This window comes from Panthera leo, chromosome D3, assembly GCF_018350215.1.
Source record: "Panthera leo isolate Ple1 chromosome D3, P.leo_Ple1_pat1.1, whole genome shotgun sequence".
NCBI lineage: Eukaryota > Metazoa > Chordata > Mammalia > Carnivora > Felidae > Panthera > Panthera leo.
Window position 1 is genome coordinate 17,655,813 of NC_056690.1, and position 24,040 is coordinate 17,679,852.

The 24,040-nt window shown below is 43.1% G+C and overlaps 1 protein-coding gene across 3 annotated transcripts in view; it reads right to left on the reverse strand.

Annotated features, from left to right (window-relative positions):
• The window catches only part of CORO1C (coronin 1C), an 89,530-nt gene that overhangs the window by 34,474 nt on the left and 31,016 nt on the right, over positions 1–24,040 (reverse strand). For 2 of the 3 annotated variants that reach the window (XM_042909554.1, XM_042909555.1), the window contains exon 2: positions 13,920–14,119. In XM_042909554.1, coding sequence (XP_042765488.1) covers positions 13,920–14,119 — 200 coding nt within the window. Of the gene's footprint in view, positions 1–13,919; positions 14,120–14,785; positions 15,178–24,040 lie in introns of those variants that run through there. The other variant, XM_042909556.1, reaches the window with a different exon arrangement.

Here is a 24,040-nt window from a genome sequence, read left to right on the forward strand (position 1 = left end):
AAAAATGGGAGGTAGGAAACAAACATGGTAAAATATTAACATCTGTTTAATCTTGTGGGTGAGTACATGAGTGTCCTAGTATTTTGTTTCCTATCTTAAAAAATAATTAAAAAAAGAAAAACACTTTACTCCCAAGGGAAAAAAGTTTTTGTATCTGAATTGTTTTATCTTTGCATTCTTAGGCTCTGCCCAGCAAACCACGTCTGGCCTCTTTGATGGCAAAGTACAGTTACTAAATAAACTCTGAGCTTCCAAGGACATCAAATAATTTTCTCTAATACAAGTTGTTCTTAATTATACTGTGAAACTTACTAAATGCCTTTTTTTTTTTTTTAGGTTAAAATTACACAATCGTGGCTTAAAGATACCGTTCAGTCAAGTCAGACATTTGAGAACAGTGAGCAGTAAGCCTCTCTTCCACTCTCAGCTCAGTGCTGACAAGTCCAGGGCATCAAAGTACTAAAGAGCCGAATGTTTTCGCAGGAACTTGAATCCCATTGAAAGGGCAACCGCTACCAACTGCCCTCCTTCCCATCAAAGCCAAAGAAGAAGAAAACTTGCGAACCCTTTCAGAATGCTTATGTTACATGGTAGGAACCGTACGAAGACCTTTCTGTCTTCGTTCTCACCAAGCTGCTTCATGATATAGCATCTGTACTGTCCCCATTTTCTAAATAAAGAAATGGAGTGAAGCAGCACAGACCGAAAGCATCAGTGACGATCCAGCCGTACTAGATTTCCACAGGGCAAGAAAATTCCCACTAGGCCACGGGTTGTGAAAAAGGCACAACAGTAATGTTAAAGCTATTGGCAGCTGGTCATCAGAAATAGAGCTCATAAAAATGATACCCTGCCACCAGCTGTTTCCTCTGGTTGTAAACATCATCACAAATCCTTACAACAAATAAAACAGGGAAAGTAGCATCATATTGCAGCAGAACAAAAAGGCCATCGACTAAATGTCTGATAGTGATAAAGGAACAAAAAAGGAAGAAAGTGTGAGAAGAACTGGCATCTTAGTGGCACACTTGGGGCACCTGGATGGCTCAGTTGGTGCAGTGTCCAGCTCTTGATTTCGGCTCAGGTCATGATCTCAGGGGCTCAGCTTGAGCCCCACTTTGACTACTTGCTGGGCATGGAGCCTGCGCTCTCTTTCTAAAAAGAAGAAAAAATTTTGAAAAAAATAAATGTGCCCTAATCGTTTTACATACAGGATGTATGTAAATCAATCAAGGGTCAGCGATCACGATTTCAAGAGCTTACACTTGAGTATCTTCTTACCCATAATAAAATCAATTAAGAGAAAAGCACAGCATATTTTACCCTATGAGTGTATGTTATTAAAAGGGCAGAGCTGGGCACTTATAGACTGCTGAGAGCTCGGTACAAGGAAACTGAAAGAAACCACACAACAGTGGCCGTATATGGTAAAGATGTGGACGCACCGTTCTGAGAAACATTTTGCACTAGCATTTAATGAGAATGTATTTCTCATTCCTACCCATGACGCATCCTCATTCATCATCCGGTCAACGAACCGAGGCATCCATGTCTAATTGCTGGCGTGTGGGGGGCCATTCAGAAGAGACACCCACTGTAAGTCAGGCTGGCAACATGGCTCACCTGAGCTTCTAAGCAGCAAATGTAAATAAATGCAGAGGCTGAAAAGAAGAGTTACAAGAATTTAATGCCAGCCCCCCCCCTTTTTTTTTAACTAAATGGTGGTTTATTTTAAGAACTACCTATCAATTTTCCAAGGCTCCTATAGAGAATAATTTCATTTACTAACAAATCAGGTCACTGTCTCATTAAGGATGTGTCACACCTCAGCTGCATCATCTAGAATATTCCCACTTTTCTAGCATGGAATTGAAAGTTTAGCTGAGAATAATAGTCTGTCACTCTTTAGACTCCCTGCTTTAAATAATGTGTACAAATTTATTGATTACTTCCTAGTCCCAGCCACTTGCCATGGGAGAACTCTATGTACACCTCTCTAGCTAAAACTCCAAGTGGTGGGAATTGCCAGCAAGTCAACTCAAGGGGCAAAAAATGACCCAGGTTACCAAAGGCTCCGGCCCCGAGCCTCGTTCACACACTTGGGGAATACCAGTGGACTAGGTCAGGGCACCGAGTCATGCACTATCATTATCTGAAAGATCCTTTGGCCTGCCAGGGGCCCAGCAACATGAGCCCCAGGGAAAATTCAGCCTCCAAAGCGCGTGTACAGCTGGCACAAGGCAGAGGTGTGACAGCACAATTTCCATGTGGCTGGCCCGAGCTGAGGCTGATGGCTTTGACATGTTCCAGCCACCAATCCGCATCGTGGCAGAAAACCACCTAGACACCAGCATTATCATTTACTCTGGGTTTGGGGAAAGTTCTCAAAAATTTCAAAGCAGCCACAAAACTGAAAAGAGCTCCTGGAAAACTGATGCTTCAACTAAACCCAAAGTTAGGCAACACTTTCCTCCAACAGGCATGTTTGGAGAGGGGAAAGTGAAATCAAAATTTAAGCACCAGTAAATGTATTCTCTAACTGCTCTAAGAAGGAACACTTGTAATTGTAAATAACTTTGCAAACACATTCCTCCTGAGGTATACAAAATACAGTGTAACTCTTATGACATGGTAGTCCCGGTTGTTCAAGACATTTCCCATCCATTTCAATGGGAAACCGTAACTGTCCCACCTCCATCTACCAGTGCACCTTACTTCTCACACCTCATGTCAAAAAGGAACCCCTACTGGGGCACTTGGCTGCCTCGGGTCAGTTAAGAATCCAACGATTTCAGCTCAGGTTATGATCTCACAGTTTGTGGGACTGAGCCGTGCATGTTGGGCTCTGCACTGACAGCACGGAGCCTGCTTGGGGTCTCTCTCTCTCGCTCTGCCCCTCTCTCTCAAAAGAAATACATAAAAACTTTAAAACATACACACACAAAGGAATCCATACTTAAGAAGTGAACTCATCCTACGTGCTGAGAGCAGTACCGAGCAACCAAAACGCTCTAAATATCTACGGAAAAATGTGTACAGTAGTCCTCTTGCATACTTGTTCCTATAAAGGAGCTCCACTCTGGGATGTGTCTTTAAAGGAGCTAATGGTGGCTCAGTCCATGAAGTGTCCGACTTTGGCTCAGGTCATGATCTCACAGTTTGTGAGTTTGAGCCCCACGTAGGGCTCTGTGCTGACAGCGCAGAGACTGCTTCAGATCTTCTGTCTCTCTCTGTCCCTTCCCTGCTCTCTCTCTAGTTCATAAATAATAAATAATAAATAAATAAATAAATAAATAAATAAATAAATAAATAAAAGGAGCTAATGGTATATCTCAGATGAACCAGCAGACATTTTCACCCTCCCAAACTCCAAAGTCAACAGTAGGAAGCTGCCAACATGACCTCTGCATTCTATAAAAGATCATTCAGAATGACTGTTTCTTGATGTAACAACGACCCCTTACATGATAACCATTTTCAATCCACACATTAGCTTGCTCGCTCTGGGAGCATCTAATGGATGGCTCTTTCAAAATGTTACCATTCGGTACAGCTACCCAGCACTTTGCCCAGCAGGCTCATTCTCATGATAAGACAGGTTTCCAAAAAGTTAATAAACTCCCACGGTGTTAAAAAGTGACACGTTGGGGCGCCTGGGTGGCTCAGTCGGTTAGGCGTCCGACTTCGGCTCAGGTCATGATCTCACGGGTCCGTGAGTTCGAGCCCCCCGCGTCGGGCTCTGTGCTGACAGCTTAGAGCCTGGAGCCTATTTCAGATTCTGTGTCTCCCTCTCTCTCTCTGACCCTCCCCCGTTCATGCTCTGTCTCTATCTCAAAAATAAATAAACGTTAAAAAAATAAAAAAAAATTAAAAAAAAGTGACACGTTAATTTTATCAGTCAAATCAAGCATTCCCCCGTAAGACGCTCCTTCCGCATACGACGTCTTTCCAGCTGACGTCCTGGCATTTCAGCGACGCGGACACCCACACTGTTCCAGGGTGTTGGCTTCTGAGAACAGTCCACACCATCCCTCTTGGCTGGTCCGGCACGGCAGCTTCCCAGTGCCTTTCCAGCTTCGGACCTACAGTCATCTTATCCAGCCGCTTCATGACCCATCATTATAATCTGTGCTTATTATCCAGACGGGCTATTCTACCCTCGGATGTAAGGGTCTAACACAACCCCTACCGTATCCTGAATCAAGGAACAAGAGATAAAGATTTTGCAAACTGTCTGTCCCTACTTTATCTTCACGTAAGTTTTTATTTTAGGAAAAAATGTTAATCAAAATCACTTTATATGCCCAAAGTTCAATAACTTTGTCATTCCGTCCATACATTTGAGGATCTTTTTTGTAAGGCACTGACAGTAACTCCTTGCTGGCCTTGGAGGGTCACACTGAGAACTCCCCAACTCCGTAAGGAGGACGGGAAGTCAAGCAAATGCTCAGGAGCTAAGGAAAAGTTTTCCGCCAGGCAGAAGGGCTCCATATACACCGTGTGGAGTTCAAAGGAGTCCGAAAAGGATGTCTATTAAAGTGGGCTTTCTGGTTTTTCAACTACCTTTCTCTGGTATCGGTATTCTTTACGTAGATACACGCTCTGCTGAAATCTCTTCAGGCCCTGCTGCTTCACACGAAGATAGCTGGGGAGAGGCACAGGTGATGAGACAGGGACTTCCACGGCAGACTGGAAAGACTGAGGCACACAATATCTGACTTGTGGACAAGCTGGTCGCCAAGAGGGATAGCTCCTGACCCAGGAGTAGTACATTCGGAGGAGGTTTTACTTTAAGAGAACCAAAAACACCAACCTTGAGGGTAAGCGGAGGTGCCCAGGAATAAAACACACAGATTGGGTTACCCAGTCCTGGAAAGTAAGCCAGACACTCGAGCTGCCAGGGAGAGGCAGGGCGCTTCTGCAGAGGCCTCACCTGCCTGTGAGCGAAAAACAACAGTCTTCACGGGTACGAGAGAAAATGCCAAACAGATTATTTTGGTGATCACGGGCCCTCTTTAAAACCTGGGTCTAATACTGCATAGACCATTTTAAAAGTCCTCATTAAGAATCTGAGGGAAGTTACTGTAAAACTATTGATTTCACTATCAGAAAGCAAAAACAGTGGAAGGGAACGTCTCCTTACTCAACTGCACCCAAATATGTAATCGGGAATAGACACTGTATTTCCTAACAAAAATCTGTAAAGTGAAAACTTCATCATTACAGACACGTAATTCCAAACACTTCTGGTCTGAGAACAAACAAAAAACTAGGAACCCCAGATGAGGTGGAATCTAGTCAAAATAAAATTCAGCTTGAAAGCAGAAGCTGAAAAGCAAAATAACTATTGATATAACTGCAAATCGAGGAAATTCAACCATTCAGTATCAAACCAGGAAGCAGAGTAATCGGTTGCTTGTACTAAGCAAATGACACTGGAGGGGTCTCCCCCAGGACCCTCTGTGAATGACGAAGCGTTCCAGAGCTACCACCCCTTTCAATCCCAGCTCTGCACGGGTTTACATACAAGCTTCAGAATAAAAATCCACCCTCCCTGAAGTAAGTAGGGATGAAAACCAGAAAAATAGTGGAAGTTGTTTTTTGGGGTTTTTTTTTAAGGTAAATGCCTTGGGTTCCATGGCAGAGGCAGTTCACACCTTGCAGCAGTTATAAACACGCAGGACAGGAGGACAGACCCAATTCAGCAGACTGTATCATTTACTCATGACTTACAAAGCTCAGCCAGAAAAGAAACCCAAGTCACCGTTCCTCTAAGAGAGCCAACACGTGCTCCATCACTCACCCCTCCCAGCTCAGCCTCCCCTGGACTCAACTCAGGTCCCACCCCTAACGAACACAGATATTCAACTCGGCAGCAGGAAATTTGCTGCACATGGTTATAAGGAGGCTTCTGGACAAATCAGGACTGCAGATGTTTGTCCACTAAACCCTGGGTCTATTTCAGAGTGATCTGAGTTCAGAAACCTTTTCTTTGCCGCTTCCCCAGACTTAGGTTATAACGTTTGGACACCGAGGGCTTCTGCAGGCAGCACTGGCCCGTGTGCTCAGCCCAGATCCACGCTCCAAAAAACCAGCAAAGAGTTAAAGGTTCTTTGCACTTGACTCAGTGGCTTCCCTTCACCACACACTCCCAGATCCCACCATTCTGTGAGCCACCAAGCAGCCAATCAAAGCAAAGGAAGGAAATTATCCTGGCCGGCTGACAGCCCCAGAGCTCTGATGGCCATATATGGTAAAAACCACTGTCAGAGCCCTGTCAGGCCTGCGGGCCGGCTGCTGTGGACAGATCAGTGAACTGCAGCGGCAGGAGAAGGCGGCCAAGGAAACGTACAAAGGACAGGCTGCCTGCTCATCTCCAGGGGAGGAGGATGGGGAGGGGAGGGTGGAAGCCGTCATCTGCCAGGGCACACTCTGAGTCACAGCCACTCACTGTAATCAAAAATAGCCCCGGGGTACATTGTGAGGTTCCTTCTGCCAGGATTCTGTGCTCCGTTGTTAACTGGGGGTGAGCAGTGTATCCCCCCGCCACGAGCCCCTATAGCAAGACTGTGGCAAACAGTCACTGGGAGAAAATGAAAGGGCCCTTCTGTGGCACTTCATGTGGTAATGAGGCCGTACAGTGCTCGTGTGGCTGGCGGCTCGTGACATAATTTGGAAGTCATTGTTCTGCACCTGGTGCCCTTCCCCTGCATCCTCCTCCCCCCACCCCTGCCTCCCAGCCTTTCAAGGCCCATACAATCGACAGTTTTAAGGTGCTCAGGCATCAGACAGCGTCTATTTCAGGAGGCGTGAATGGGCATCCCATGACACATCAGGATACTAGCACTGAATAAAATTATCCCCTGCCCGTGACACCAAAGCTACCATGTGCCAAACGTCCACATCTGTACAAAGGGCTACTGGCGTCGCTACCCTTGTCCAAAACGGATCACTGTTATTTGTGGGAATGGAAATTGCCTGTCAGCCGTGTACAGTAAGGGGGAGACGCAGCCCATGCAAATCCAGCAGGTGCTGGCAGTGACTGGGGGTCATGGAGAAAAGCACCATCAGGAGACTGGCGTCCCTTTGGAACTAGCCCGTGAAAGAAGGCACTTATCAGCACGGTGCCTGGCGCTTAAAGGACACCCTCAGTAATGTGAAGTGCTGCGAGATCTCATCGCTGCGGCCGTGTCCTCGAGGCATGGTACAGACCCAGTATTTTCCAAATCCTAAGACAATTCTCTGAACTGACAGAACCAAAGCCCTGACGAGCAAGCGTTTTGTTATTAAGCCTTCTAACCCCAGAGAAAGAATGCAAAGGATTAAGTATCAATTAGACCACAGTTTCTATATCAAAACAAAAACAAAAAAATCTTTCGCACTCAGTGGGGGAAAATGTTCATCAAAAATATACACGATACACATGTACGAATCAAATAAAGACTCAGAGACCCAGGTTCTAATCCACGAAAGACCCCATAGCTCTGGGCAATCACTCAATCTGAGTTTTGATTTCTGCAACTGCAGAACACAGGGATGAAAGCCACCCTAACCAGTGCAAAAACTAAGACACCATGTATGAAGGAGACCCTCCAAGCACATTCTGATGTCACACCCGAGTCTCATTTTTATGAATATGACATGACGTCACTGCCGTCTGCTGAAGAAGAAACAGGAACGATGCTGTGTTGATCCAGTTATGACAATCCTAAAATGGAGAACGGTGCTGCTTATTTTCTGGTTCGTGTCCATATGATGATTAAGGAAAACACCAATTTTGCACTATTCACACTGGAAGTGACAGACAAAGAGAATGAAAGAATTGGTGTTTCTGCCAAAAAGCTACCTGTCACCTCCTCTTAATCCCTCTGATGGAACATCCCATTTCACCAGTTTCACCAAACACCCACCTCCACTCCCCAAGATCCAGGAATCTGAGGGAGAATGTGGCTCCCACCTCATTCTCTGTCCTTCTGGGAACAGAGCACCTCTTCAAACTCATCGGTTTAGCGAATTGGCTGGGCTCCTCTTCTGTTTCATCCCTGGCTCCTACACACAGGAGAAACCTGAATTCCAGTAGAACCTTCTCTGTGATGTCTTCCTTGATTTAGGAGCCTCAGCTGGAACTCATCTCTCATCATTGTGTCAGACAACTTTATGTGCACACAAAGCTCCCCACCGGAGAGATCAAGGTCAACCGTTACCAAAGCTTTTTAAGAGCAAGAGCCCAGCAAAGGTCCTGGCGTTGAGCAGGTACTCAAATGTCTAAGGACTGAGTATGAGTAGGTGGACGAATAAATATGATTTTTTTTAAGGTACTGCTTTAAAGAGACTCTTAAAAACTGAAAACAAACTGAGGGTTGATGGGGGTGGGAGGGAGGGGAGGGTGGGTGATGGGTATTGAGAAGGGCACCTGTTGGGATGAGCACTGGGTGTTGTATGGAAACCAATTTGACAATAAATTTCATATGTAAAAAAAAATAATAAATAAAATAAGCATTTTTTAAAAATAAATAAAAAGAGCCTTTAAAAAAGCAAAAAAAAAGGTACTGCTTTAGACTTCACTCAAGCTTAAAGAACAATGAACTCTTCATACATGTTCTGATAATATTACTGGTAATACTTTTAGAAATAACCTTTACCTGTAATAAGTTCATTGTAAAATATTTTGAAAAAATACAGGTCATTATAAAGTAAAAAATAAAAATCACCTTCAGTCCCACCATCAATATTAACATTCCTGACTCTTCCCCAAAACCAATAACATAATTTGAAGTTACACAGAGGACAGTGACTATGACGTTCCAACACATTTTTTAGGTTATATGATAGTATCGTGGAACACAGGATAACCAAATCTTGCCATATAATCTTCTCTTGACACTGTACAGAATCCCTCAATTATTCATTTAAGATTTATTTGAGAATGTTATATACCTGAATCTATCTACGTATCTACATAAATGTGTGGAAAGAGTGCCTAAAACTACCAAAAGGCCTTTTAGGTCGCTACTAGTAACTCATTTATTCACACATTGTGTGACCTAACATTATGAGTCAAGTGCTCCGCTATATTTGAAGAATACATGTATTAGTTATCAACCACTGCTTAGTAAGTTACCCTGAAACCTAGCTATTGAAAACAGTCAACATTTATTCTCTCATACTTTGAGGGTTAGGAGTCCCAAAGCACCTTATGTGAGTGGTTCTGGTTCAGAGTTCTCATGAGTCAGTATGTCAGTCAGGGCTGCACGATCCACTTCCAAGACCACTCACTCACATGGTTGGTCAGCTGGTGCGGACTACAGGTAGGAGGTCCCATGACCCCTCCAGAGAACTGTTTACGTGTCCTCGAAACATGGTGCTTCCCAAAGGGACAAAGTGGAAGCCAGTAAGTTTTCATGACCTAGTCTCAGAAGTCACATGCCATCAATTCTACCATATCCCAGTGTTTACACGTTCAGCCCTATTTACTGTGTGTGTGGGCGGGGGGGGGGGGGGGGGGGGGAGGGGGGAGTTGGTGGGGGGCCACAGGACACCGCGAATACAAGGGCAGAATGACTGGAGGACATCCTGTAGGTCCACCACAATGGATTAAGGCCAGATTCTGGAGAACCTCTACCAAGGGCTACTGTACGAACAGCCATCCAGTTTGCATCCTCCATCCAAGTGACTGTCAAAGAGATCAAGAGGCTGTAATTATAAGCATCCTCCCCTTATCTGTGAGGTGGCTAAGAAAATAATTCAAGTCCAATGTGACGGTGCAGGCTGTGGTACCAGTGGCACAGACAAGCAGCTAAGGGAACCCAGAGGAGACCTTCCCCTGACTCTGAGTCCGAGAGAACACTTGAGTTGCATACTAGACAGTGAGAAGAGGTACTTAGGATACTGACCGAAATGAATCAAGATTTCTTCCTCAATCGTTATGAAAGAAAAACACTCTAAAGCAACCCTTGTCAACCCAGGCTCTGTGAGAAAACTAAGTCCTGATGCTCTAAGGCAACACGTGTATGTGACGAATTAATTTCTCTCGTATGCATCTAGAAGGCATAGCATGTCCCATCCTTGAGAGAACCAAGAAAATATTTACTGAAATTATTTTCTGTTGGACTGAATTCTTTCACACAACCCTAGTTGATAAAGACTACAAAAGGAGTTGAAAAGATAGCTCAGAGACATAAATAAAGCAATGTCGCAAATATCCCCACACACAGTTCCTACAACAAACGGGAGAAACATCACTGTGCGTAAGAAGGTACCGCACAGCTATTCCAGAGAACCAGGAGAGGAGACAGTGACCCAAAAGGTTAACAGAGGCCTGGCCCCACACCCAGCCCACCATGGCCCAGAGCTCAACTTCCTCAGAGGCAATTACCGGAAGGATGAAATTAGCCACCACCCCAAAAAGCCCAAGTCGGAAGGGTCCAGGGAGGAAGGGAGAAAGCAATTAGGGGAGATAGGAGCCCTCCAATTTGCATCCTCCACTTAAGTGAACGTTAAGAGATCAAGAGCATATTACTCTAACAGCTCCCCCCCACCCTTGTTTTAAGTCAGGATTTAGATTCACTGTGATCTGAAGTTTCAGCGTGTAGGTGCACGCACACACACGTACCGTCCCACAAACACCGGTGTTTTGAGCCACCACAGCTCACGACAGGGATGGGAATGCCCCATCCCGCATCACCAGTGCGGCTGCCCCACAACAGCAGAGGCTTGTTCATGCCCACGTGATACAGCACACGGGGAGCTGAAACCTGTATGCTCTTGATACAAGGCAGCTTGTGTAACCGAGCGGGGGGGGGCATCCCTACGGTCAAAACCACAAAGCCAACTTCTGTTCTGCAAGACTGCTATTATTCATCCTCTGAAAGACCAAATCCTAAGAAAATGTATTAAGCCACACCTTGCAAGTCATGACAGCACGGCATGCCACAGCTTGAGAGGAACATTACAAAAGAGATCCTGAACCATGCGTGCTAATCGAAATCACTCCACCTCAGGGCTGAGTACTTTCTGTAGTCCTCTAGCAGTGACCTCCTACGATCCCACTCTCCCTAATACAACCTTCTTAACAAAAACCTCAGAAACCATACGCTTAAAATAAATATACATTCATTCCTAAGTTTGCCTCTTGCTTATGTATGTGTTTTACTGTATTTGTCTCTGCTACTCTTTCCATTTTTTTAAGTCCCGCAAGACAGAGATCAGGATTTTCCCAGAATCTAACCACAAGCCTCACGAAGTAGCAATAATAAGCCCTATTTACTGCTGACACTAACCGGCTTTGAAGAGAAATTCATGGAAGGCCGTGTTTTTTAACAGGAGCCTTCCTGAAAGAGTCACAATACATCTGAAGATCGATACGTGCATATTCAATATTAACATGCGCAGAAAGCCCCAAAGCATCACCAAAACCAACCTGCCTGTCTATAGCCAGAAAGAAGGGGAGGGATGGACTTTACTAGAAGTCTCTGAGATGGTCATTAAAAACCATGCCCGTCTCCTACAGTTCACGTTTAGAGTGATTCCAGACTATCAGCACGCACTGGAGCCCAGCACACACCCAGAGCATCGTTGCCTGCAATCTTGATTTCGGGTATCATTTCGTATTATATGTGAGAATTTGGGTTTTGTTTGCTTTAAACAAAAGCAGCACCTCGTTATAAAACTATCTCAAAGTTGTCAAGACACTGAAACTGCAGGAAGGACAGTGACATATCCGTGTCCCAGTACAAGTCTGCGGTAGAGCCGGGACTGAACCACCCGGCTCCCCAATCCCCAGACCCGCGCTCTCCCTCTATGCCACAGCGACTCCAAGGGCTAAATACAGACACTTTAGGACACAAAAATCCCACATGGTACATGTGAACCCATCGATTACAAAAGTCAGTAACTCCCAAGTACTGACCTCATTTCCAATGGCCAGGCTGTCACCTCCTCCAAAACAAATTAATCTTTGAGGAGCAGAGCCACCCAGACCGTGTATTTGTCTGGGAAAAAGACCCTTGAGGCTCCTCCAAAAACTAACACTTCTTCCAAACACGGTAACTTATTCTATCTTAATTCCTACAAAACTGGGAAAGGAACAAAATACCAATGCAAGTGAGAACCAAATCCTAAGATCTAGTTAGCTTAGGAACCACAGGCAGGTCTCCCTTAAGTGGTATTAATGAAGCTCAAAGTTTCCCATGGTTTGTACAAGATGGATTCACAGAGCCTTTTGTGGGTGCAGAACTTGAAGAGAACTGTCTCAACTCAGACAAAGATTAGCCATTCAAAAGTTATTTCGGGCTTCTCAATTAGCTTCTTCCATTTCTTTGAAGGAAAAAAACCAACCCAAACGTATCCCTCAGTCTATAAAAGGGGGAATAAAAACGCAAACTCCCAAACAGATGGCGGTGGTCTGGTACTGCTGGATCTCGGCTGACAAGCTGAGGTGTCCTCTCATCTGGCCACTGTCAAACCCACCACACGCGACTGACCGTAAATTCAAACTCCCACTCTAGAATCGGGTAAGCAGTTATAATACTGTAATGTATTATTTGCCACAAAACAGCCATTTTCTCCACAGAAAGAAAAGTATTCAAGTAGAAAATTAAATTTCAACTTAATGAAAAGATTCTCCTTTAAAATATAATCACCAGCTCTGCCAATAAGGAAGGTACATTTGGAAAACACTTAACAAATTTGTTTCCAAAACGCATCCCTCTCCTATTTCTGTAGTGAGACGGTCCCATTGTGGACTATCGCATCCATCGGGCCACTGAAGTAAAAATCAGGTGTTAAAATGAGTCAGTCATGAGCATCTGAGAGAAAATAAAGTACAGGAGAATTGGAAGTTTTCCCAGTGAGAGTTTTCCCAATGAAAAAACACCAAAATGTAATGGGAAATGATACTTTGACGGCAATTCACTTTACTGTAACCACTTTCAGAATCACACGGTCCATTATGAGATGTACCCCTAATATGCATGGCTGAGAGTCAGGGGGACCCAATGTTCTCAGCAGAGTGGAAACAGCTGTAACGTGACCCAACACCTGCGTCCTCACCAGTACTGAGCCCTTATCACTAGAGCTCAGGACTCACCAAACTTATTTTCCTCCTAGAAGCCAACTACAAAAGGATGCTTTGCAAGCTCTCTCTCTCTCTCAGCACCCCCTCCCTCCTGATCTGCAATGCTGTGATTTCCTGTTAAAGTAGTACCGAGTTTCGTCTGTAACATTCAAGAACAGTCAGAAATTCCCAAATCTCCTACCTTCTCCCCCTACTGGAGAAGGCTCTCTGGAAGGAGAAAGTCAGGAGACCGGGAAGTGGGCTAAGGTTGAAGGTCACACGGAACAGCTTTCAGTAAAGACCCTTTATTTCTACCACTTATTTGCACTGCTTAGATTCTATGCTAAAACTCAGTCTTGTCCAGACTTGAAACCTGCACTGTTTGGGGACATTTTCTTAAGCTCTCATTCCACTTATCATTCAAAAGACCAAAAAGTCTCAAAACCGATCACTCACTACACCGGAGGAGGAGGAGGAGGAGGAGGAGGAGGAGGGGGAGGAAGATTAACTTACAAATTTCTGCTCCTCTTAAAAACTGCATTTTTGAGAAAAACTCCTGTGAGAAGAGGATTATTAACAAAATCATAAGATGCCTGTGCCTGCCCATGCTCACAGCATCATTATAATCTCTTATCCACAGCAGCCACACCCAGAACAGAGTTCACCATTCTGTTTAATGATTCTGTTAGAAAAAACTGATGAGATCAGTAAAGTGTGTGGAACTGAGTGTCAATTACATCGGAGCCTAATGGTCTCCGCAAGCACACAAGTCTTAGTGAACTATCAATCCCCAAAGTCAATCTATGACAGAATAAATCGAGATTACCAGAGGGTGTCTCAGAGAATGGAAAGTCAGATTACTTACCTTGTGCAGAGGGAGCACAAGGAACGCCCCGCCCCCACTCGCTTCTATGATTATGGCAACAAATCGGGGATTGACAGCGCAAAAGGAACTATCCCAGGTCACTCGAGAAACCCGGATGTCATCGTAACACTGGTCATTTTTCACCGCTTGTCCAAATACATGCCGAAACTTGCTCTGTCGTACCACTCGCCTCATTGTGTCTGTAGAAGAGCAAAAATTATGTTAAAATCATGCACCTACCTGAAAGCTTTATTTTTACAAACGAGAAACTCTGAGGGGAAAAAAAAAAAAAAACGAACGAACGAACGAAAGAAAGAAAGAAATCAGAATGATACGGCATTTTGTCTGCTCTCCTAAAAAGTAGCCAAATGGCAAATCCGAATTTCCTTCAGCAGCACATACCCAGAGAAAACTGCAAAATGCGTCAGGGAAAGAACTACAAAGAAATGAAAAATTCCTAATTCAAGATCCAGAAACAGCTCATCAGTTTTAATTTCAGGACAAAGATCAAGGCAAAGAACGAAGGAAAATTAGCCTTTCAGGGTTGGGTGGGAATTGAAAGATAATTCACTCCAACCCTCCCCATTTATAGAAAAGGAAACTCCAGAGTGAAGTTACGTGGTGAATTTGAAGCTAAAGAAAACCCCCCAAAAGTTAGGACGCTGTGGCTTTTTCCTCAGTCTGCCAAGGTAATTTTTCAGATTTTGAGCATTTTCCCCAGACATCAGCACTCCGCTGAGAACCGTGCCTGCTTACGAGTGTTTCCACAAGACCAGCTATGTGTGGTGGCAAATTCAAGAGATGTAAGCAACCGTCCTGGTCTTCAAGAGCCTTCCAACGTAGGAATAATAATCAGAGCAACTTACAACAGAACTCCTGGTGCCAAGTGCCAACAGGACTGTGACTAACACAGCAGACGGGTCAAAAGCCAGGTCTTAGAAAAGAGAAGCAAAGGTTTAAATATAAAGTAGTGTAATGAAAGTGCATTTAGGATGGCAGTAGCATAGTAGACGAGAAGAAGCTACAAGCAAGGTGCTGGCTGAACCGTGGCAGTGAACCAGGCCTGAGAAAGATCTGGGATGATCATGGCAGTAGGAATCAGAGGAAAAGAATAATTCAGGGAGGGGAAACGAAACCAGGTTGGGTTTTCACGTCATTTCACCATAGCCATTTCACCACAGCCATTTCCCAAGTAACCAGGGGACCTGGGAAAGGGGAAGTGACACTGAGCTGGTGTTTCTGGGCTTCCTCAAGGGTCACTTCCAAAGTGACTGATGGACTCCAAATTCCATCAGGTGTCCCAGAGACATGTGCACTGAAAGCTGCTTTATCACCAGGCCTCACCTGATCAAAGTTTCCTAGACTGCACCCAATATAATTTTCCTGTCTTGCTAATGCAAGACATTCTGTTCCTATTGGCTAGGATAGAAGGAGCCTGGAGAAAACATAAGAGGAAATGGAACATGGTCAAACCTGACAAGTCAGCTGAAAACCAGTACTCCTGACTGCTATGCACAGAGGAAGGTTAACACCTGTCCACTCGTGCCAAATGGGACACATGGTGGGCTGTTGCTAATTCCTTCCCTCTGACGACTCCCTTCCTCATGGCTCTGGGCCCACTGCTAAACGCAGAGGGAGATCATTTATATTTGCCAGAGACTCCTTCTACCCTTCCAAGGCATGTGCAAAAGTGGACTCTTTCCAAGCCTAGGGCATGTGGCTGGGCTGAGGCAACAAACGCTTGGCAGGCAGCTGAGCACCCGTGTTCCTCAGCCCAGCTGTTCCCAGACCTTTCCAGCTGACGACCAGGACCATATATTTAGAGTATTTGGTAGAGGAGATGGCAACTTATTCGCTTCCACTTGGCCAGAGTCTGTCATTTGTGAAACAGTATGAGTAGTTCTCAAGCGTGACTAGATAAGACAGCTTCTATGAGGTGGTGAAAACCACAAGAAAATCACATCCATACAAAAGTCAAGGTACAGTCAGCTGGTCTCAGGATCCACTTCCCTATACAACCATCTGTATAAGTTAGCAAAAGCTGGAATCTTCCCCACGATCTTCCAGCAAGTGTTTCGAAAGTAAGTTTACAGAAAAGAAAGGACTGTACCGTTACCATATGTCAAAGAGGTTTCGTTCATATACATATAAAGTTTTTACAAATTCAGAACATGAAAACCCCAACAGAAAATTTACAAAGGACATTAAGAGGTAATTTACAAAAGAAATACAAATCGCATTTATCTCCACTCCTTCCTGAAATCCTAATAAAATGCTGTAAAGGAATAAAAGTAGGTGTAAACACCAAAGGCAAGAAAAAGGACACTGGAAAGCCTACGAAAAAGCAAACGTGGAGGCACCTGGCTGGCTCAGTCGGTGGAGCATGCGACTCTTGATCTCAGGGTTGTGAAAATTCGAGCCCCATGGTGGGTATAGAGATTACTTAAAAAAAATAAATCTTAGGGCGCCTGGGTGGCTCAGTCGGTTAAGCGGCCGACTTCGGCTCAGGTCATGATCTTGTGATCTATGAGTTCGAGCCCCACGTCGGGCTCTGTGCTGACAGCTCGGAGCCTGGAGCCTGCTTCATGTTCTGTCTCCTTCTCTCTCTGCCCCTCCCCCGTTCGTGCTCTCTTTCTGCCAGAAAAAATAAATAAACGTTAAAAATTATTTTTTTAAAGTTCATTTATTTATTTTGAGAGAGAAAGCATGTGTATGGGGGGAGGAGCAGAGAGAGACAGAGGGAGAGAGAGAATCCCAAGCAGGCTCTACGATGTCAGCACAGAGCCTGACACAGGACTCAGTCCCATGAACCATGAGACCATGACCTGAGCTGAAATCAGCAGTCAGACACTTAACCCACTGAGCCACCCAAGAGCCCCTAAAAAAAAAAAAAAATCTTAAAAAAAAAAATGTGACAATGAAATCTAGGAAGACAGAAAGCTATCATGCATGTGTAACGGACTTAAGTATGAATGTTCTCTACTCAGCTGAGTGCCTCAGGGGGAGAATCTCACCAAAACGATGCCCGCCAAGGCCCACTGTGAAAACGCAGAGCACTCAGGAGAAAACTTGTACGCCTCTAAAGATAGGGATGTGGGATACGGCTGGCTGCAGAAAAAGTTGCCTGAAAGTCTAAAATTAAGAGCAGCTAGACACCCTCCTCCAGCGCTGCACTTCCAGGGGACGGCCCCACACCAGCCTCGGCAGAAGCCAGGCCGCGGGCCCTGGACACGACGACGCCCAGCACCGGTGTGAGCACAGGTGCCACACCAGCCTCGGCAGAAGCCAGGCTGCGGGACCTGGACATGACGCCGCCCAGCACCGGTGTGAGCACAGGTGTGAGCGGCACAACCGACAACCTGGTTCTGCGGAGTGGAGCCTCCAGCCCTTGTTCCGGGGACTCCCAGGCCCAGACGCCACCCACTCTGCTCGGCAGGAGACCAAATCTAACCTCCCTCCGTGAGTTCCACCACCCAACCAGCCCCGCCACCCACACAAGGCATCAGGTCAGCTTTCTGTGCCTCCTTTGAAATGTGAATGGACATTTGAGGCCTTCCTCAAGGCCTTTCACTTAAAAAAGAGAGACCCGCTTTTCGTCTTTACTCAAATAGGCTACATACCATCTAATCTCACTAACAATATGAATATTATATAAGCACGTAAAGTGCTCTGGATGTCCTCGTTGAAAAATATTATGCGACTCTGCTGGGTGACTGACATACTAAAATACCCTTAAAAGTCATTTCTGTACTACACGTAGTGACAATTTATTTTCAGCCTAACCGCGTGAAGTCAGAACGGAGCGGAGCGCTGGCTACATAGCAGAGCAGTGAGAGAAGACCGTGCTTCACGGCGCAGTGCTGACTGAGCCCCGCGTGTTCAAGTGGAACTTGGAGGGTGGTGCGCACCCATTCACATCCGAGGTCGGACCTGATCTGGGCTCAGCTGTCCACATGTGGCACAGCTGCTTTTGCTGCACACAACAGAGGAAAGCAATTACGACGGCAGGCCCCAGAGTCAGACAGCCCTGTGAGTGAGAAGCACAGCTGTACCATTTACTTTCTGGCCCAGGTTCAGTAGGGCAAGTCACTGAATCTCCTTAGGTGTCAGATTCTCTACGTGAAAATGGGTATGAGATACATAAAACTGAAGTTACTACTAAATGGGCACTTGGTGTTGGGATTGTAGCAGAAGATTAACACGTTAAAGCACCTCGTACGGTTAGGTTAGAGACACCTAACTAATTACGCAATAAATGTCAGCTATTGTTATCATCCTAGAACTTGACATAAAGTAATTTGGATTAAGATCCCAGTTTTCCCACTTACTAGCAAATTACTTAATTTGCCTTTCTGAGCTTCAGCTTCCTCTTCTATACAACGAAGGAATTGGTACTTGTAAGAGTTAAAAACAACATCTGACAAACCCAGGTCCAGATAGATGGTTTCACCGCCAAAGCCTATCAAACATCTAAAGAATTAACACCAATTCTTCACAAATTCTTCCAAATAACAGAAGAGGAGGAAACACTTCCAAACTAATTTTAAGAGGCCGGTATTACTCTAATACCAAAATCAAAGACATCACAAGAAAACTACACCAATATGTCTTATGAATAGAGACACAAAAATCCTCACCAAAATACTAGCAGACCAAATCTAGCAACCTATAAAAAGGATTATACACCATGACCAAGTGGGACTTGTCCCAGGAGTGCAAAGTCAGGTCAACATCTGAAAATCAACTAGGGTAACATATATCAATCGAATAAAAACAAAACTTGTACAATCGTCTCACGCAGATCAAGTACTTGACAAAACCCAACACTTTCATGATAAAAACACTCAAGAAACTAGGAATACAAGGAAACTTCCTCAAACCGATTAAAACAAAACAGAAACCCCACAGCTAGCACAATACTCAATGATGAAAGAGGCTTTCTCTCTTGATCTCCAAGATCGAGAAGCAGATAAGGATGTCTGCTCTTGCCATTTTTATTCAGCAATGTGCTACAGGTTCTAGCCAGGGCAATTAGACAAGAAAAAGAAAGAAAAGGCATTCAAACTGAAAAGGAAGAAGTCAAACTATCTCTGAACATAGATGACATGACCTTACAACCCTAAGAAATCCACTAAAAAACTATGAGAATTAATAAGTTCAGCAAGGTTGCAGGATAAGAGATCAATACACAAAAATCAATTGTATTTCTATACAACTCTTTTTTTTTTAATTTTTTTTTTAACGTTTATTTATTTTTGAGACAGAGAGAGACAGAGCATGAACGGGGGAGGATCAGAGAGAGGGAGACACAGAATCTGAAACAGGCTCCAGGCTCTGAGCTGTCAGCACAGAGCCCGACGCGGGGCTCGAACTCACGGACGGCGAGATCATGACTTGAGCCGAAGTTGGCCGCTTAACCGACTGAGCCACCCAGGCGCCCCTATATAACTCTTGATAAACCATCTGAAAATGAAATTAAGAACACAATTCCATTCACAGTAGTATCAGAAAGAATACAAAACTTGGGAATAAACCCAACCAAGAAGGTGAAAGAAAGACATGTACACTGAAAACTACAAGAAGACACTGCTGAAAGAAATTAAAGAAGACCACAATTAAATGGAAAGATATCCAGTGTTGATGGATCAGAAGGCTTAACATTAAGATAGCAATATTCCGGGGCACCTGGCTGGCTCAACTGGTAGAGCATGTGACACTGGATCTCAGGGTTGTTATTTCAAGCCCCACAGTGGGTATGGAGCGTCCTTAAAAAAAAAAAAAAAAAAAGACAGCAATACTCCCCAAACTGATCTACAAGTTTACAGCAATCCCTTTCAGAATCTTAGCTGACTTCATAGAAATTAATAAACAGATTCCAAAATTTATATGGAACTGCAAAGGAAACCCCCCAAAAACAAAACCACCTTGAAGAAAAAGAACGAAATTAGGAAGATCGGTATTTTTTTATTGCAAAACTTACTACAAAGCAATGAAAATCAAGACAAGGATGAACATACAGATCAATGGAACAAAATTCAAAGTCTAGAAATAAATTCATACATCTTTGGTCAAATGATTTTCAACGAGAGTACCAAAACCATTCAATGGGGGAAAAATTGCCTTTTTAACAAAAGGTGCTGGGACCACTGGATAGCCACATACAAAAGAAGCCTGACCCTAACCCACACTATATAAAATAACTAACTCAAAATGGGTAAAGATATAACCCATAAGAGAATTAAAACTATGAAACTCTTAGAAAGAAACATAGAAGTAAATCTTCATGACCTTGGATCTGACAAGGGATTCTTAGACATGACACCACCAAAAGTACAAGCAACAAAATAAAAAGTAGATAAACTGGATCTTATGAAAATTAAAAACCTTTGGCTTCAAAAGATACCATCAAGAAAGGAAAGAGACAACCCATCAGAATGGGAGATTTTTGCAAATCATGTATCTGATAAGGCCTCTGTATCTAGAATATATAAAGAATTCCTACAGTTCAGTAAGACACATAATCCAATTTAAAAGGGGGCAAATAACTTGAATAGATATTTTTCCAAAGAAGGTACACAAATGTCCAATAAGCACATGAAAAGATGCTGGACATCATTAGTCACTGGGGAAGCGTAAATCAAAACCACAAAGAAATACCACTTCATGCCCACTAAGATGGCTAGAATCAAAACGTCAGAGAATAACTTGACAAGGATGAAGTGTTGATGTTGACAAGGATGCAGAGAAGTCAGAACACGCATACACTGCTAGCAGGAATATAAGATGGTGCTGTTGTTCTGGAAAGCAGTCTGGCAGTTCTTGAAATGATTAAACAGTGACCATATGACCCAGAAATCCACTCCTAGAAATACACCCCAAAGAATTAAAAAGAAGTATTCAAACAAATATTTGTACATGAATGTTCTTAGCAGCTTATTTCACAACAGCCAAAGGGTGGAAACCACCCACTGGTTGCATATCCATCAGACGAATGGGAAAACAAAATGTGATATACTCATACAATGAAATATTATTTGGCAATAAAAAGGAATGAAGTAGTAATACATGCTACAACTTGGATGAACCTTGAAAATATTATGCTGAGTAAAAAAGGCCAATCATAAAAGTCTACATATTATGATTCCATTCACATGAAAGTCCAGAATAGGCAAATTTACAGCTACAGAAAGTAAATCAGTGGTTGCCGGGGAATGGGGGGGGGGGGGGGCTGACAACAGGAGAATAAAAGGTTACAGTTAACAAGTATAGGGTTTCATTCTGAGGCGATGAAAATGTTCTGAAATTGACTGTGGTGATAGTTGCACATATTTGTAAATATGTTTATTAAAAACCACTGAGCTGTATGCTCTAAATGGGTGAACTGTACGGTATGTGAATTACAGGTGACCCCTGAACAACATGGGTTCAAACTGCACAGGTCCACTTGCAGATGTTTTTCAATAAACACTGTACAGGACCGTAAATGTATTTTCTCTTCCTTAAATTTTTCTTAACACTTTCTTTTCTCTAGCTTACTCTATTATAAGAATACAGTATATAATACATGTAATACAAAATATGTGCTAATCCACTGTATATGTTATCGGTACAGCTCTCAGTCAACAGTAGGCTGTTAGTAGTAAAGTTTTGGGGGAGTCAAAAGTCATGTACAGATTTTTAAGTTTATTTATTGGCGGGGGGGGGGGGGGGGGAGAGAAGATATGAGTGGGGGAGGGGTAGAGGGAAAGGGAAAGAGAGAATCCCAAGCAGGCTCACAGAGCCCAATGCGGGGCTCGATCTCACGAACTGTGAGATCATGACCTGAGCTGAAATCAAGAGTCGGATGCTTAACAGACTGAGCCACCTGGATGCCCCGAAAGTTACTGTGAGTTTTGACTGCACAGGGGGTCAGTTTCCCTAACCTCCATGTTGTTCAAGGGTCAACAGTATATTTCAACAAACCGGTTTTTTAAAATGTCTGCAAAGTACCTAGTACAGAATCTGAAGCATAGTAAGCACTATCCAATGAATGTCAGCAATTATTATTTAAGAGCTCCCTAATAGGTTTCTCTACCTGAAGAGAAAAGATCCAAATCAATTCCCTACTGATTATGGGCCAAGAGTATAATTTTCACATAAGAGAACTAGCATCAGTTATCAAGGACCCTTCACAAAATTTATGTTCTCCTACCTCAGCATGGTATTTACTACACTTCAATTTTCCCCTTAAAGGAAAAAATATGATCTATCTCAAACAGAAAAACCCTCCTCTCGAGAGAAGCTGCTTGCATTATGAAATGGCATTAGTGTTTGACTGTTCTTGTTTTTTTTTTTTTTTTACGTGCTCAGCCATAAATTTCCAAATTGAAATGTATCATCCAATCTTAGTTCTTTTATTAAATAATCTTGTCCCAAATTATAGAACTGAAGTGTCCCCCAATACTAAGATACTTTATAAAGAAATCTAATGCTCAATTATAGTAAAAAGAGTAAATGAAAAATCCTGAACTAATACAACAGACACAAAGTCCAAAGAAATACTAGGTATAATTTTAAATGTCTTGTCGGAGTTGACCTCTGGAGAAGTCACCTGTTCATTAGGTCTCTCGAGTACAAATTCTTAAAAATGCGTAGGGCTCTTTCTTTACAATTGTAGGACTGTCACAGCAGTGGAGAAGATGTAGCAATAAGTCATTCATTAAGCAAATCAAAGAATTGTTCACAAATTTCAAAATAAATTGACTTTAGATGTGAGAAAAAGCAACGTGGTTTTTAATTTCCACCAAGTGTAAAATTACAAACCTTATCTAAGGCTTTATAATATGAAAGTTTATCATTCTACCCATATTTCTAATAAGACTGGGACTATCCTAAAATGGTTTTCATTATAAAAAAAACTGAGGTCCTTGAAAGATAATGTGAGAACAGGTTGAGAGCATAGGCTCAACTATGAAATGTCCTCTCTGGGGTTTAGCTGAAACTCTACTTTAGAAACATGGGCAGTCATCTCCTCTGTCCAAATCCCCAGGTAATACTGAACGCCAGAAAAAAGGATTAAGAGTTAGGTCTTGACTGTCCAGAGACTATCATAATAAATTTATTTTTTTAAAGTTCTTTACCTTTTCTGTGGTCGCCATGCTGTAAATTACAGCTCCAAGACTTATGTATCTGAACATTCAAAGTCTGTACCTTTTGATCGCCTTCACACATTTCATCCACCTCACTTCCCCCACTTCTGGCAATCACTGTTCTGTTTCTATGAGTTCTGCTTTGGCTTTTTTAAAAAACGTTAAGTGATATCATGCAGTACTTGTCTTTGCCTGACTTATTTCACTTAGCATAATGCCCTCTAGATCCATCCATGTTGCCACAGATGGTATAATTTCCTTCTTTTTTATGGCTGAATAATATTCTAACATATATATTCTATATACATACATATACATTTATATCTATACATATGCAATACATACACACGTACCACATTTTCTTTATCGATTCATCTATTGATTGCACACTTAGATTGTTTCCAAATCTTGGCTATTGTAAATAATGCTACAATGAACGTGGGAGTGCATATATACCTTTTCAAGATAAAGATTTCATTTCCTTTGGATAGATAAATACCCAGGAGTGGAATTGCCAGGCCATAAGGTAATTCTACTTTTAATTTTTTGAGGAACCTCCGTAATGGATGCACAGATTTACATTCCATTTTCTTTCCATAATGGCTGCACAAATTTATATTTCCACAAAGATTTCTAAACAGTAGATAATATACTTCTGTTTTTGCTTCAAATAAAAATCTAAAAGCTGACTACTGACACTCACAATACCTAACAGTTCATCTACGGAAACAAAAAAACAATTAAAATTTTCTTCACATGTTGGGTGATCATCTTAACCAAGAACAAGCTGTTAAAAATAAGGTCTATCTCTATGGGTTAAGGACTTATTTTATTTTTTAAAGATTTTATTTTTACGTAATCTCTATACCCAATGTGGGGTGTGAACTCACAATTCCAAGATCAAGAGTCACATGCTCTACCAAATGAGCCAGCCAGGCACCCCAGATAAGTTGTCAGAGGAAAGTTTGCTAAAAATCACTCTCAGAATAAAAC